At 47.4% G+C, this 16,613-nt stretch overlaps 2 protein-coding genes across 3 annotated transcripts; one reads left to right on the top strand and one right to left on the bottom strand.

The window, feature by feature from the left end:
* Nucleotides 1–241: 241 nt before the first annotated feature.
* Nucleotides 242–3,747, bottom strand: LOC104537023 (ES1 protein homolog, mitochondrial-like). Of its 2 annotated transcripts, none has more exons than XM_010179791.1 (4): nucleotides 3,607–3,747; nucleotides 2,098–2,269; nucleotides 1,182–1,383; nucleotides 242–454 (listed from the first exon to the last, which is right to left on the bottom strand). In XM_010179791.1, the coding sequence occupies exons 1-4, from the start codon at nucleotides 3,712–3,714 to the stop codon at nucleotides 262–264; spliced, it is 675 nt and encodes a 224-aa protein (XP_010178093.1). In that variant the 5' UTR covers nucleotides 3,715–3,747; the 3' UTR covers nucleotides 242–261. The 2 variants fall into 2 exon arrangements, with proteins under 2 accessions (XP_010178093.1, XP_010178095.1); XM_010179793.1 differs by having other exon boundaries at nucleotides 262–454; nucleotides 1,191–1,383; nucleotides 3,607–3,714.
* A 2,345-nt stretch (nucleotides 3,748–6,092) lies between these two features.
* On the top strand, nucleotides 6,093–12,915 carry LOC104537024. The gene is made up of 9 exons (XM_010179794.1): nucleotides 6,093–6,153; nucleotides 6,894–7,007; nucleotides 7,385–9,070; nucleotides 9,659–9,758; nucleotides 10,342–10,490; nucleotides 10,643–10,755; nucleotides 11,504–11,593; nucleotides 12,165–12,287; nucleotides 12,721–12,915. The coding sequence occupies exons 1-9, from the start codon at nucleotides 6,093–6,095 to the stop codon at nucleotides 12,913–12,915; spliced, it is 2,631 nt and encodes an 876-aa protein (XP_010178096.1).
* Nucleotides 12,916–16,613: the final 3,698 nt, after the last annotated feature.

The raw sequence follows: 16,613 nt of genomic DNA, 5'->3' as shown, positions 1-16,613 counted from the left end.
CATGAGCCCCGTGGAGTCTTGGCTTCTGTGTGCTAGCTCCACTCATGTCCACGCTCCAGTTACCACCAGTTTGGTGTTGGTAACCAAACACTTCTACTGCTCCAGAGTCCTCCCTCCTCACAGCCACCAGTGCTGCAGTGAGGAGGAAGGACTCTGCCTGAGCAGCAGTTTGCCTGTTGACGTGTGGGTGTGAAGGGGGAAGGACGTTATCCGAGGCTCAGTGCCTGCGCTCCAGAGATGGATTCTGTGGCTTCGTGGTGTTCAGGCAAGTCTGACTACTTCACTGACCATTTTCCCGATGCCATCGTAGATCTCGTGGATGGGGGCATTGCACATGAAGGCGCTGGTGGTCACCAGCTTGTTCTTCACATCCACGTGGATTTCAGTGACGTGTTTGTTCACGTGCTTGCAGCCAAGTTCCTTCATGGTCTCGGCAGTCTTTGCGTAAGGCCATCTACAAGAAGAAAAGAGAATAAACCCTGTGTGAAGCTGTTATCACACAGAGCAATTTGACAAAGGCCTAGGGCCAGAAGTGGTGGTTACAGAGATGAATGGTCCCTACAAAAACCCTGCTCAATAGAAACCAAACCTTTTCTCTCAGAGGAGTTTCTCTGGGACTAGAGAACCAGGAAAACCTGCAGATTACAATGACTTAAAAATCTGAAATAAAGCAAAAATAAGACCTTGATATTCCACTACTTAACTCTGCTTACTCCACACTTTGTGTTTAGGTTTGGGGTTTTTTTTCCTCACCAGCTTCCCACAAGTGACATTAGCTCCTACCCCCTCCTAGCAAAAGCTATCCCAGTTCCTTCCCTGCCATGGGGAGAATTCAGGCACAGCTTTTCCATGTAAGGACAGCAGAGGCTGTCTTGGAAGACTCAAAAATCTAATTTACTCCTGATTCTTGTGGTCTCTTGTGCCCCCGTGTGGTAACGTTTCCTCATTACAGAAACCCGTAAGAACGAAACATTTCTAATTTTAACATGAGGAAATGACAAGGGGTACATCAAAAACTCTATCTATCAACCAAGGCTAATTTAATAAATGCATGATGTGGATAACTGAGAAATAACATTCATCTCATGACATTTCAGCTCTCCAGATTTCTGCTGGAGAGTTGAGACAGGATGGTACAAACATTGATGTCCATTTCATACCAGCACACCAAGGTTACTCACATCTTACACTCTGTGTCGTGACCCACAGTCAGTTCACAGCCTGGGAAGACTTTGGCTGCCAGCACTGGGGAGATGCAGCACAGCCCGATGGGCTTTTTGGCAGCATGGAAGGCCCTCAGGGTGTCCTCCACCTCTTTGGAGACAACGCAGTTCTTGCCTTGGGTGGCCCAGGTGCTCAGGTTTTTAGCCACTCCAAAGCCACCTGAGAAAAGAGGAACAGGTCAGACCATAAGATTCATGCTCCAGGGATGGATTTTTTCAGGTATCACTTAGCAAAATGCTAAAATGGATTTGGTGGTGGCAGCATTTGTCCAATGTTGATAAAATAATTCAAACCAGACAAGCTGAACTGTTGCGAGCTGACTGCCAGGAGATGAGACATGAAAGCACCTTTCTTGCCTCCATATGCAGCTGAAGCTGGGAGGTACCAGTGCTCTGCTGGGTGCTGTGTTTCACCCATGAGCTCTTTTCTAAATTTATTTTATAATTTTAATTTTTATTACTTGTCTCTTAATCCAGCCACACTGAAATCACACAGTCACACTTTCACTAAAGGGGAGTTGCCAAACTGACCAAGCTTTCTGCTTTTGAGTCACTTCCTTTCTGTCCCAGCCTCTTCTTCTCCTGGTGAGGAGGGAGGCAATAGTTTTACAACCAGTAAAAATAGCTCAGTGGATGGTACAGAGGACAGTTCCATTGGTGGTTATCTGCCCTCTCATTTTGGGATAAGTTTCTGCAGCGCCATGTGCTCTTTTAGTGCAAGTCCAAGACGGAGGACATCTGTCCTTCCATTCTCTGCTTCCAGCCCATCTTCCTCCCCTTGGCCCTGCCCAGTGGCCCTCCAGCCCACGACTCCCACATCATTCAAGGCTCATGTTGTATCTAAAGCTGCTCCCAAGACTTTCTGCCATCCTACCTGGTATGATGAGAGCATCCAGCCCCCTGACATCCAGCTTTGCAAGGTCCTTGATGTTACCTCTGGCTATCCTGGCACTTTCCACTAGCACGTTGCGCTTCTCCTGAGTTGGCTGTCCCTTCACGTGGTCCACCACATGCATCTGGTCCACATCAGGAGCATAAATCTCTGCCTGGGAAGGGAGAGGAAAAGTCTGTTATCTTTCTATCGAAGTCATTGTCATAAGGAGGAGAAAGGCAGGCCAGGTCTTCTGTAGCTTATGTGCAGGAACATTTACCCTGATCCCAAAGAAGCGAGGATGTTGTTGGGTGAAAGCTGAGCAGCTGTCCACACTGCTTTTTGGAAGGCCTGAGGTGCTGGAGAGGGAGCAGTGGCTCCTTCCTAGGAAGAGGAGGTGACCCAAAAGCCACTGGTGAAGCCATTTCTTAGGGCTTTCCATCCACATCCCAAGCAATCATCTTCACTGGGGCCATCCCAGCCCTGCCCTAGCTGCCCCCAAAGCCAGTCACCCCCATCATTTTGGGCAGTCCCGAAGCGGTCTAGCACTCAGACTAGATCATTGTAAATCCAACTGAAAACATAAATTCTGTTCTATTCTTTGTTTCCTTAGGCAAGCAGAACCCAAAATTAAGAGGAAGAGGTTAAAGTAAGGCCCGAGCCACCTCCAGCAGAGGTCCTTGCCGCTCAAGGGATGAGCTCAGGACGGTGCTCCGAGCCAGTTCAGGGAATGTGGGGGAAATGACCGCAGCAGCTCCAGGAGAGAAAAAGAGGTAAAATTATAGGCAGCGGAGAACAGGTTTGGAGACATCTCAGCTTTCAGCCAAACAGAGGATGCACACTTTGGCTGCAGCACACGGGCATCACCGCTGTGCCTTTGGATTTCATAGGGCAACAGAGAGCAGCTCTGACCCAGATTTTTGGGTGGCTCAGAGATGAGTGTAACGCCACTTTGGGCTTCTTTCCCTCATCTCCCAGTCTTGCGGTGTGGCTATCATGACTAAGGTCATATCACAGACACTGCTTGAGGGTTTTTGCCTTTTATACCTCTTTTCAAGTTCGACTCACAAGAACTGGTTTATTCTAATCTCTGGGGTTTTAAAAAAGATGAATTTCACACAACCAAAACCAACAGTAGTCTTTAAAACAGAAATACCAAAGCAGTAAAGAGGAAGTGCAAGACAAAAATAACAGAGAGTGCATTTAGGAAAGTTTGTTTCAGAGTTTGGATGTGCTCAAAACAGAGCACCGAGGCAATCCTCTCATACAGCAAAGCAGAGACCAGGGAGGTCCCCACGCTCGCTGTAGCAGCTCCTACGCTGTGCTGTTTGCTTTGACTGCAGTTGCTTACACTTGACAATCACTTTAGCAGCTATGGGGAGCTTGTGGTTTGCCCTGCAAGCTGCAAAGCTCCTCAGAGACACAAAACTTCTGCAGGAGAGACAGACTGAAAAGCAGAGCAAAGCAGAAGGAGCCAGAGCTGGGACGGGAGCCCATCCCAGTGTCTCTTACCTGTGCACCCTCCCTGCTGAGATGCACCAGCACAGCCGAGGACTCGTGGATCTCACTCCCATCATATGCCCCACAGCCAGCCAGCACCACAGCCACCCGCTTCCCCATGGCCACAGCCTCTCTGGATTCCCTAGAGAGCCCCAAATTACTGTGCACCTCTGTTCATTGCCCCGAGCCTTTATATTGTGATCCCTCCCCCAGGAGCAGGTGGGGCTGGGAGTGCTGGCCTCAGTTTCTTACTGGCAAGAAGGGTTTGGCTTCCAGAGCCAGGGCAGGGCGTGTAAATGTTATTTGTTTCCACAGCTGACGGCTCCCTTGCAGATCCGTGTCTCTGCAGCATCCCTGGCTGACGTGCCTCATTCAGCGCAGCAGCTGTGTATTTCCTTCTCGGCTGCAAGATTTCATTTCACCTCCGACCAAAGTCCCAAAGTCTTTGCACGTAAGATGGCATTGAAGGGAGCCCTCCCAGAGCAAACATTCATGCCAGCATACCCCTCTCTGTGCCTCATTCTTTTAAACCCCACACTGCATGGGCAGCCTCAGTCTTTTAACACCGAGATTTCATTTTCTGAACTTAAACGTTCTTAGCCTCTTCTCCTGTCTCTCAAGAGCAGACTTTTTGCACTCAGTTGCAGTTGGTTCCTGGCTTTTAGGTCCTGAGGTTAGAAAGAGGTGACTTGAGTTCTCATCAGCAGCACCATCTCTGCATCTACCAGAAAAGTGTTACCAGGAACTGGCAGAGCCCCGACCTCCAAAGGGGCACACGGCAGCAAAATTCACAGCATGAGATGGAGAAAACTCCCTTGCTCATGCAGAGACTTCTTATTCCTGGACCCTGGTATGTTCCCACCTGAGGTGATTGTGTCCCTCTCTATTTCATCTCAAACAGCTGTGGCCTGTTGAGGTTGCCTTGCCATTCGTCAGAGAACAAAAGACTCCATGCAATGTGACTGAAGGGTGTTTTTCAGGGGTTATTGATAAGAAATTTTCCTTGGGCCTCTATCAGATTTGGAAGAGACACGAAGCACATCCTGTGGATAACAAAACAGTGTTTTGGCAAGTTCATTAGCCATAGCAGGCATGAGGAAGGTACTCACTGCTAAGGCATGTGACTTCATTTATTGCATTTATCTCTTAAAGCTAGGGCTGTCAGGCACCACACACTATATATCTGCTACCTAAAGAAGCCAGAACAAAAAGTAGGTGAGAAAGGACTTACCATCTAGCCAAACTAACACAGGCTTTTCCTTTCAGTTACCTTTATGACCCAGAACAGGAATTAAATTGTGATATATGCATGGAAAACACCCAAAGCCTTTTCACTGCTGTTTGTTTTGATACCTAAGGTATTCTAACTGTGGTTTAGAAATGTATTATTAAACCAGCTGAATCATGCTGTGACTTGAACAGAGAGTTTATTCCTCCTTCAGTGGGTTAGTGAGCAGTCTCACTAGTAATGAGACAGGGATAGCCAGAGGCTGATAATTTAAACAGGCTTTCTGCTTGTTGGAAACCACATGGTTTAGCTCTGCCTGTTGCGAACTGATGGAGCTGGTTCCCCTTCCCGATGTAACTGGGCAAACCAGTTCAACATAATAAGATCTATCTCAACAGATAAACCATATCTAAAGGTCTATCTGCAATAAACGTATTCTTGATACTTTCCAGCTGAGTTACTCCATTCTGTGTAGGAAGGTGAGCACGTATTGCGCTTTAATATTAACATCTTGCTTTAATCTGCATTAGTATTGGAGTGAAGATGAGTGTGAAGGAACCCTGTTGCCTCAAAATGCGTCTTGAGGGGTGAATATAGTTAAAGACATGGTTTAGTGGCCATGGTGGGATTGGGTTGTTGGTTGGACTTGATCTTAGAGGGCTTTTCTAGCCTTAATGATTCAATGATTATATCATTTATCTTCACACTGATGATATTCTCACTGATGAAGGGGATGGCACTGCATCTGCCCTGGGTTTGCCCAGCACAGGACAGCTGTGCCAGGGATTCATAGCAGTGACAGGGACAAACAGCAGGACCATGGCCAGTGTTAGGAGAAATAACTGGTCCCCGAGGAGCTCCTGGGCTTGCAAAGTCCTTGTTTGCTCCAGCAAGGTGGATTCTTTAAAACAACTTAGCTTTAACCGGTGTAATTTCCTCACTGGCAGTAGCAAAAAGGCAGTAACAGCAATAAACCCTCAGCACTGTTTTTCAAGTGCCTTTTTTTAACAAGGGATAATCAACAGTAAAATTAACGGGTCCCTGGAGGAAGCTACCAGCAGTCCCCGCTGACTCACAGACGCAAATTTATGGCGGTGAGGAGAGCCTTTGCATTTCCTCCCGCACGCAGAGAGGAGCACGAACAGAAGATGTTTGGGAAAAGGGGTGGAGAGGGGGAGGAACGCGGGCCAGCGCAGTCAGTTTGGTTATAAAGAGCTACAGAGGAAAGAGAGGAGGCATTTTCGGTCCCGGGGCTTAGGCGGACTCTGCGATGGCAGAGGGGAAAGCTGAGTCACTGCATTCCTCTGTAGGGCTCCTGGGCATTTCCGCAGGTAGGGATTGGTCGATGGGGGAGGATGGGGCTGGCACTGCCTTTCGTGGATAACCCCCATTTCAAGGGGAGCTAAGGAGTCTGTTCCGAATCTTCTCTGCCTGGGTAAAGCTTTTGGATCCAGAGATCCCTGCACCTGTTTCAGCAGCCAACGAAATATTTGTCTTGGCTCTAAAGTGCTGGCCTGAACTTTTGTACTTGATTTGTCCTGGGTGGGAAGCAAATAAAAACTTTTTGGGAGTCATTTTCATAAATTATCTGTATTTGGCTGCACTTTCCTCTTTTTCTTTTCTAGCTATTTTCCCCACAGCTTCATTTTTCTGTATTCACTCCCTTTCATTTGCTCTTTCTTTGTGTTTTGTCTTTCTGACTGCTGCCCCTTTTCATTTTTAGGCTGTTTTTCTGTAGGCACAAGGCTTATGTAAAGCCTACATACTTACTCATCTGTAGAGTGTGCATGCCCTTTGTGGAATTGGAAAGCTGATTTTTACCTTAATCTGACAACAGGGGAGCACTTTCAAACATGATTAAGTTCAGGTTCCTTAAAACTAGGCACCCAGAAAGAGTTTGTGGACACAAACCAAGTTACAACACACCTCTCCAGCTCCTGGGATTTCATTACTTTCAGATCTTGCACTGCTATTTGTTTCTCTGTTCCCTGCTCGCTTTCTCCTGTTTTTTGAGGCAATGTTTACAAGTTCTTTCTGGTTTTTTTGTCCCCCACTCCCTTGTCGCACACAGGATCGCTCTTACTGGCGGTGCATTTCTACAGCTCACCCAGAGCAGCCCCCCTGATTCCCAGTACAGCTCTGGGTGTCCTTCTCTTGGTTTTATCATCAATTTTGGCGTATGCAGGTAAGACTTGGAGGGTGCCCAGTTTCGAGGCCTTTGTATGTGGTCTGCTTTGGTTCATACAGGTTTATACAAAATGTGGCAGCCTTGCCAGACCACTGATTCCTTCTCCTAGAGTATGTCAGCACAGCAAGTTTTTCCTATATAGGCAACCAAAGAAACCAATTATATCAGTTTTGAAGAAATGCTTTACCTGGATCTCTGAGAGTTTTAACAGACTGAATACAGGATTTCTCTAAAAAATGTTTCCCAGGCTTTCTGAGAGGCATCCATGGATTGAAATGGCATGTTGATGTGTAAATGCCAAGAGATATGGGAATAATGTCAGAACCTAATGTCTCAAAATCACAGTAATGTCTCCGTTGTCATTTATTTCACAGGAGTTTGGAGAAGCCTAAGAAATGCCTCCCTGTTCTTGTCCCTCTGCCTGACCATCTCAGCGTTCTGGTGCGGCTATGGAGTGGTCTTCATCCTGGAAGGCCAAGGAGTTCTGGAGGATGCCAGTGATTTCAGCAATGCCTTGGTGCCTGGCCTGGTCACGTTTACTCTGGCACTACTCATAATCACAGTGGTGGGCTTCCTCTGCAGAGAGGTCATCGTAGCTATGGTTGCTTCTGCTGTCTCACTTGCCAGCGCTCATGAAGTTGCCATGCATTATAACACAGCTTTTGGTTCCTCCGCTGTGGCTTGCAACTATATGGTTGTCTGCTTGGCTGGTAGCTATTTTGGTCTGGGAAGGATTCTCTGTTTCCTGACCAAAGAGAAAATTGCCCTCCCTGGCACAGATCTGGCCAAGAAAAAGCCCCATGAGCAGATCCAAGCCACCAGTGGCAGCGTGAACCATTTTGCAGCCACGGGTCTGGTCCTGAACATGGTCTCTGCCAGTGTCTTTGGCTGTAGGCTCCTGGGCATCACCAACAAACTCTTTATTGGTCAAGTGCCCTGGCTGTGGGCAGCTGCCATCTACCAGATTGGCATCTGCATTTTATCATACCGTGCAATGGATGTACTGATGGCTACGTTCTTTGGTTTCACGTCCATCCTGAAATTTGGTGGAGGCTATAGCCTTCTGTACCCCATCTGGCAACCAGAGGAGCCATCTTTCCCTACTCCATTCCTGGTGGTTTTCTCAATTCTTTTTGTTGTCTTGGCTCTTTTTCTTATTCTTAAGAGCCCCCTGGATGGTGTGTATTTGCTGTTTTATGTGGCCTACTGCATTGCATTAGCTTGCTGCCCCAAGGGGTTTTTTGAAGGTGGACCCCAAGGTGTGGATGTGGCCATCTTTGCAGCCTCAGCCTTGATGACTCTAATTCACCTGTACAATGTGAAAGCAAGTGCCAAGATCCCAACAGGGAAGGTGGCTGTGAAGGCCCTACTTGCTCACAGCAGTTTCCTGAAGCTTCGTGAAGGGGCAGACCTTCATGCTCCCTATCTAGGGTATTCCAAGTATGCAGATGCAGAAGTGCTTGGCTATGCATGCAGTGTCCTCGCTTCTTTTGCTATAACAACAACAGGGGACCCACAGGCTCCTCTTGCTACCGTTGTAGTTCCATGGGTCACGGTAGCTGGTGGGATCCTTAAGCTTCTGGGTGGCTCAGTGGCCTTTGCTCGCGGTAAGACCTTGGAGAGCAGTGCTTTCATTCTCTATGCTGTCATGTGGATCATCTGGGGCTTGACAAGATACAGTGGCCTCTATAGCACCACCAGAAGCTTCCATGCAGCGGTAGGCATCATTGCGTTCATGCTTTTCAATGCCTTCATTGTCTTCTGCACGCTCTTCTTAAACATTGCCTGGTTCTTTTATTCCCTCACTTTCCTGCTTATCGCTGTCAGCTTCTTGCTGGATGCCGTCCATGCTCTTCCAGCTGGCTATGACATTGCTGCCACTGTCATCTTTGGTCTGGTCAGCTTTTACTGCTTCCTGTCTGCCCTTTTCAACAGCATCTTTGAGGGTTCCTGCTTGCCCATGGGTAGGCCCATTGTGCAGCTTAGTGGTGTCGGGGGAGGAACGACCAAGTGTCTTCACCTGCCTGCCAGGAAAGCTTCCTCTGTCAAGAGAATTGCAGGTAAGGGAGATACATAGGGCATAACAGAGTGGGAGGGTAAATTCTGGGAGGTTTTGCAGCAGAGCACTATTAAAGGAACATTTTTCCAATCCAGATGTGGGAACAGTGATTATCTGATGACATTTTGATGTAGCGGGTCAAGTTACAAGAGTCATTAGAAGCTAAATACACTGTGGGAGAAAGAGGACCAATTCCTTGTTAGGAGCTGGGTTTAGCAGTGAATTTACTGCTGTCTCTCCTGTACCATATCCCATGATCTACTCCTTCAGTCTGGGATACACGAATCCTCCAGGCTGGGGCTACCACTGGAAGCTTTGTACAGAGAAAGCAGGGCAAACGCATGGTGCTTGCTCTCGCCACAGGGCTGGATGACTTCTGGCCCTGATGAACGTGGCCCAGATTTCCTCTAAATGCCAGATCTCCTCTTGGATGGATGCTAGAAAATGCACTGTCAGAGCAAATGCCTTGTTAGTTGGGAAAAGGAGATGAGAGCACCGAATTGGCTGTTTTGTGTGACAGCTCTTCTGCAAATTACAGTCCCCCACTTCTAGTCACTCAAGGGGTTCTGCTCTGTTCACATGCCAACAGATATCCTGAAGAATGGAGGGACTTGTGGCATCCCCACAGACACTGTCTATGTGCTCGTGGCAGCCTGTAAACGGCCTGATGCGGTGGAGAAAGCTCACCAGTAAGTATCATAGAATAGAATCATTAAGGTAGGAAAAGACCTCTAAGATCATCAAGTCCAACAGTCAACCCAACACCACCATGCCCACTAAACCATGTCTCCAAGTATTTGACTTGCTGGCCCAGTGAGGGCTTCCTTGGCCGGTCTAAAGAAGCCTCTAGGACTTACAGCTGCTACTGAGTACCGGCCACAGCGACTGTGGAGAGCAATGAGACACGAAGCTTATCCTCCATGGGAACAGCAAGGTGATGAGCCTGGGGGAGAAGATCTCAATGAGGAAATGAGACAGTTGAGCTGGAATTGCCTTCTAGAGTACTAAAGGCTCCTGGCAGGTGATGGAGCCAGGTAGCTTGGATATCACAAGGAAACCCAAAGAAGTGACAAATGAGGCAGGGGATTATTGTACATATTTGCAGGTACATCCTGTCAAAACAGAAACCCTTCTTGTGTTTAACTAAGGCCTCTAGCTGTACTTTTGTAAGCAGATAGGACTCCTCTAGGTCTCACCAACACAATTTCCCTTTCAGCCTGAAGATAAATCCCCATCTTACTTCCAGGCTGATTTTTCTTGCCTCCTTTCCAGCTCCAAGCGCCAGGCTCAGGATCGCCCCATGTCACTCTGGATTTCTAGCCTAAAGCAACTGGAACCTGCAAAGCATTTGTTCACTCCTCTCCTCTGGGACTTCATGGAGGCTGCCTGGCCATCTCCTATTAGCCTAGTGGTTCCCAGAGGTAAGGAAATGCTGTTACTTACAAGCTCTCTGGAGAGCTTTGGCTTTGAAACTCCAACTTTAAGTCATGCATCCCGGTGATGCCACGTGGTGATGCTTCTGGTAAGATCTTGATGTACATCCATAACTGCTGTGTGAGTCTTCCCTGTGCAGGTGAATGGGTGGACTTTCTGGGAATGAAGGACTCTGCTAAATATGTCGGGACCCCTCAGAGCATTGCCATCCGAATCCCCGACTGCTCTGTCACCACACACCTCATCGACTTGGTGAGTGGCCAGAGCGTGCTCATCCCACCAGTGCTGGTGACCAGACCTTGCAGTGGTCACTGGCACCCAGGTCCTCTGGCCTGCTGGAGGGCAGGAGAACAGTGAGAGGCTGGAGCTCTCTGTCAACCCTCTTGGCAATGTCACCTGTCCTCTCTTTTTTCCTTTTCTGAATGAAGTGAGGATCCTAGCATGTTCAGACAGGTTTGGGAAGCAAAAGGTGCTAAAATGAGTAACTCCCACAAGAAAAATCTTGTTAAGGAGCAGGGTATGCAGGCAGCTGGTAGCTGATTTTATTGCAGAAAAGAGGGTAAAAGGAACAACCACTAGGTCAGAAAGCCAGAAAAGATGCAATTAACAGATACCTTGACTGATTTCCTACATAGAAAACTTTAGTTGCAAGCATGGGCTTATCTGAAGCCAGGATAACTTCAGAATGTGGCCAAAGGAACTGTGATACCTTGCATGTTCTGTTCATTTTAGGACAGACATTGTAGGTTTTTGGCAATTGCTGTTGCTGGAAAACAAAATGTTCTTTCCTGCTCAACATCAGTAAAGCCCAGTTCAGCAGAGTGTTAGTCACTCGTTCACAGGCTTGGTGGGACTGAAGTTGCCCACAAAGTAGGTGTCTCTACCCGGTTGAGTTCTTTTTAGAGCCACGGAGACCCATGAGTGAAATTCAGAGTTCAAGTCATCTGTTTGCTACAGCAAAACCTGCTCGGAGCTTTTATTACCATTTTTCTGTCACCAGGTTGGCCCCATTGTGGTTACATCAGCAAATCCAACGGGAGAGGCCGACACAACACACCACAACCAGGTGTACGCCAAGCTGGGAGATAAGGTAACTGCGGCTCTGTGTCTCTTCATTTCGGCTGGTCCCAAAAGATGTGGGGATGGAAGCAAGCACCTTGTTTCCAGTAGGAAAATCAATAGATTATATCAATTATCTGGGAAAGCATCTCATTAAAAAGACATCACAGACACTCTTCATGTTGGTGTCAAAGAGAAAGAACAGTGTAAAATACAGAACTTGGTGGGAAACCAAAATTCTTCTGGTTTATACAGTATAGTTATGGCTTGGCAATGTGACTCAGTTCATCTTCCAACACAGAATAAATGAGCAATAAAAAATGCTTCTTTCCTTACAAGCAATAAAACCACTGATGTCTGAATGCACCAGGGCTCCAGCTGGCCTTGAGCTGTCAGAACACAGAGGATTCCCATCTAAAGCCAAACTTGGTCTAAAACTGATGCCAAAGCTCTAAAATATTCCTGGTCGTTAGAATTTTTATTAGTTCTGGATGTAAAATGGTCATGGGCTTTCATTTCACTGCTAAATACTGAGAAGAGGAAACTGCTCTCTCTTTCCCCAAGTGGGGGAAACTTGGTGTGAACCTCTCCTTGCTCTTCAGGTCGATGCAGTTCTTTGTGATGGGCCTTCTCCAGAGAACATCGCCTCCACAGTTGTGGACTGCACCAAAATCGACAGTGGAAACATCGGGTTCTTCAGAGTGGGTATCATCCCCAAGTCTCAGGTAAAATTAATCTTGATTTTCTTTCTTCTCCCATTCCTCAACTCCTTTCAGTGGGTTTCAGATGAGGGGGTTCCTAGTTCCATAAGGACGTGAAGAAATTGGTGATAGCACGAGGAGTTGTCCTAGGGTGGTGGGAAAGAGCAGAAAACCAGAATTCAGTGTTGCCTGTGTCCTGATCCTCTCTGTGCTGAGCACATTGCTGAAGTGAGCCTGATCCATTCCCAAAAACAGCTCTGAGGACCAAGGTTGTGGACATTCATGGGCCCTCCTCTCCATTTACTCCTCTCCCAGAGACCTCTAAACAGACAGAAATGCTTAGCACCATCCCAAGGCTAAGCCCAACTAGAATATGGCATTATTGCAATAGCTGGAGAAGAAATTAGTGCTTTCCCCTAATTACTCACCCATTCACAGTGGTGTCTGCTGATTCCAGGTGCTGCAGATACTGGAGCAGGTGCAGAAGAGGCACACATCGGTTCCTCACAGTGACACTTGCACCCTAAAAGGCCATGGTGAACACCTGAACCACAGCCATGCTGTGCACAACGGAGTGGGCACGGCCGCCTCGACAGAGGTGACACCAGCACGGTGCCTCGATGACAGCTGTGAGAACCACACTCGCCTCTGACTCCTGTGCAGGTCAAGCAGCCACGAGCTCACAGGGAAGGTGTTTGCTGGAAAATGACATGCAGGTCAAACTGGGGAGGTTTCCCAGCTGCAGGGATGACTTATTCATCTTTCTATGCTAAAATATCCTGGTGCAGAGCTGACTTACACACCACAGTCACCCAGAAGTAAAATTTTCACTTACGGAGGCTGCCAGCTTTCACTGAAGGTCAGATGTGACCCAAAAAAGTGTTATATTGGTGACAGACTGGCACCAGAGTAACAGAGCTTTATTCCTTTCACTGGAACTTAATACCTTTGATTTGGAGTACAGAATAACATGGAGTATTCATAATTACACACTGGGGGGGAAACACTGCTTGGGGATGAGGTGGGCCTGAAGTGAGAGAAGCAGAGATGTATTCAGGTGCTGTGTGGTGAATACAGTGGACTTTCTAAAGCAGGGGAGGCAAAGCGTGGCCTCGGGAGCCATGGCTTTCTTCTGCTATGTCTTCTCAAAACAGAGCTCACAGAACCCAATGCTAAAAAGAAATGCTGTAATCTGAGGTGCCATTTTCTGTATTTCACAGTCAGTGTGAGGGGGGAATTACCATTTGGATGACTCCAATAATATCTCCTTAGACATGTTGGAGCATTGTAGAAGATAATACCCCTTCCCGTGTTATCTTACACAGAATATGAATTTCTGAGAATCATCTGTGCTGCCTTTGAGGGTGCTCGAAGCTGGTCTCTTGCTGTATAGCGTAGCTGTGCCTATCTCATGGTATGGTTCCTCCCGGGTGCAGATTTGGTGCAGAGGGGTAGCTGCTGACCGGGAGGAGGTGAAAAGACATTTCAAAACGACTGAGGAGTTTTCCTTGGCAAAGGCTGCACGGCTGTGCACTCAGTGGCTTGTTCAGCCTCTGGGAACGCTTGGTCTTATTCTCACCTGACCCAGGTGCAAGGTGCTGATCAAACTCCAGCTGAAACCAATAAACTGATTCACTGATTTCACCTGGAGTCCTCCTGGAAGAGGAATTCAACCTCCAAGAACTACGACAAAACCAGGTCTTCTCAGCTTGTTCTTACAGAACTGGCTCTCTTCCTGCAGAGAACGAATATGCCAGATAATTGAGTTTGTTAAATAAGTCTTACTGGTCTACTTACTGTATGTCTTTGGAGTTTATTAAAACTGTTTTTTGGAAAGCAATAAAATATTTCCATTCAACAGTCGTATGTCACACGGGACTGCACAATCATCTGCGGCAAGTACCTGGAAAAACCTTGTGAGTCAAAGGGTTATGGATTTCAGCACATCAGGGATCCTGGCCATTCATGAAGGATTTTACGAGGGAATCCAATTGCATCACTTTCCAGGCAGGGGAAGAGGAGGGAAAGAGAAGATAGCTCCTAACATCACCCCTCTCTCGTCCCCACCCCCCAACCCCTGCTGGGCCCTTTTCAGTAAAAAAACCCCCAAACCATAAACACTGAAACCTGAACGAGTCCAGCAGAGAAGTGTTAATCCGAGAGGTGCTGAAGCATCACGAAGACTTTGGCTGTGGGAAAACTGCCCTGGCTTAAACACACCAGGGGTGCTGCTGCCCTGTGCTCTGAATAATGATACGTTTTAGTGTGCCACAAGTGGCTTAAAAAGCAGGATTCTTCACAAATTGCCTTGCCCAGGACCATATTTACTCCAAGGTGTTTGTTTCTTACTCACAGGAAGTTTTGATCACAGCATCAGGACACTGGGAAAGCATGCTGGGGAATCGTTTCTCACTTTGCTTACAAGGTGAAAGACAGGGAGATATTTCATTTAAGTTCAGTCCTTATTTTACCCCACCCACGGCTTTCCTGTGCACAAGCAAACTGGAAAGAAATACTTTAGGGTGGAGGATACTTAAATGGGATGTTTCAGTTAAATCAAGGCGAGATATTTCTAATATCTCCAGAGTTTTCCCAACATTTAGAGTGAAGAAAAACGCTTTTAAAGAGAAGTGGAGAGAGAGGAAAAGCCACTGTTTCAAGTGGCAAATCCAAACCACTTCAGTGTGAAACTGTTGAGACAAATTTTTAAACATTTTTCAGTGTATTTCCTGAAAAATCACAGCTCAAAGCCATTTTTGAGGTGTTGACAAGAGTTTATCGAGTATTTTCATCACTCTAAAAGTGTAGGGTTTTGCTCCAAGGAAAGGAATTGCTCTGTTGCCACGCACTGGATGAGAGGGACAGAAGGGGGCTTGGGGTCCTCAGACCTCCATCACAGCAGTTAGAAGTGACTGAGGAAAATCAGAGACTCCTAAGAAAGGCCAATTTTGGTTGCATTGTCAGTGACTCAGCGGCCTTTAGGCCCAAAAGGCCACCCTTGGAGGCAAAATAATCTCGTGAAAGGCCCTCTTTGTGAAATAACCAACACTTTAATCCCACTGGGGTTGGAAACAACCCAGGAAGAAGGGCTGTCCCACCTTGATTTTGCCCTTTGTGAAGTCCAGACATAGAATCATAGAAACATAGAGTGGTTTCGGTGGGAAGAGACCTTAAAGATCATCCAGCCCAACCCCTACCATGGGCAGGGACACTTCCCACCAGACTAGGGAACACTAGACACCAGACATCTGTGTCAATGGAAAGGTAAAAAAAAAATATAGTGGAAAATAATCTATTTTCCAGACACAGGAAAATCCAGGTCACCCTTCTCAGAATAGAGCTGTGCCATAGGAATAGGAACTGAGTCAACGCCATCTTCGAGGATGTGTGTTGGCATAGTGGGTGGACCTGATACCAGAGTGGGCAAAGTGGTTCAGAGAGGAAGAGCAGCATCACAACCACCTCCTGAGTGAAACCAGCTCAGCACAGGCCTTGAAACATGGGCAGAGTCGGGAACGGCCCTTGACCACCTCCAACTTCAAGCAACACCAGGAACTGGGAGCTCTGTAGGGACAGAGCCCTCTCCTCTTTGGCTCCTGCTTCTGAAATATGGAAGGCAAAGCCTCCCTATAGCTTGGGATGGGACAGGAGGGGGAGGAAGAGGCAGAAGTAAAGTCTTGCTTAATTGAGTGGTAATTAGTCAAAGCCAAACCCTTTGATCTTGGCACCATTGAGGGCACCGCATCTGAAAACACAACCCCCGGTGATTTTATGTCATACTCACCTTGCTGCATTCTTCCCAGTATTCCTCTCTGTGCTATCAAGGGCCTAGGGTTATTACTACAAAATGACCAGATAATCTAGTTTGTCACTTTTTTTGAGAAATACCGAGAACAACAAAGAAACAGCATATTTCAAAATCCTGGGCCAGATCTTCAGCTTCTCCACAAAGCACAGCTTGCATTTACAATGCTGAGAGTGGAGTTGTGGTGCCCAGTCAAGTGCTGGATAACATTCCAATGGTCCAGAGCTATCTGGGAGTCCCAGCATTAGTGCCAGCTGTGATACTGACCTTAGGGAGCAGCTCTGAGCCAGGGCTCAGAATTAGGAGAACCGAGGGAGCTGGGTGACAGAAAAAATCTTGGGGGGAAAAAGCAGCAGTCTGGAAATTGAGCTTCTTGAGTCATCACTTCCAGTCTCAGTGCTCGAGGGATCCCACAGCACCACTGCCCCAGCTTCTAGCTCCCTGAACTGGATGAAGACCGAAAGCACTGCAGAGCCATCAGTGCAAGGGGTCATATAGGGGGCTGGATGGGGAGGTCTGTCCTGTAGATCCAGTTCAGTGCTGTC

This window comes from Mesitornis unicolor, unplaced genomic scaffold, assembly GCF_000695765.1.
Source record: "Mesitornis unicolor isolate BGI_N332 unplaced genomic scaffold, ASM69576v1 scaffold48892, whole genome shotgun sequence".
Lineage (NCBI taxonomy): Eukaryota > Metazoa > Chordata > Aves > Mesitornithiformes > Mesitornithidae > Mesitornis > Mesitornis unicolor.
The sequence above is the reverse complement of the archived record's forward strand: the minus strand, read 5'-3'. Positions and strand labels throughout refer to the sequence as shown.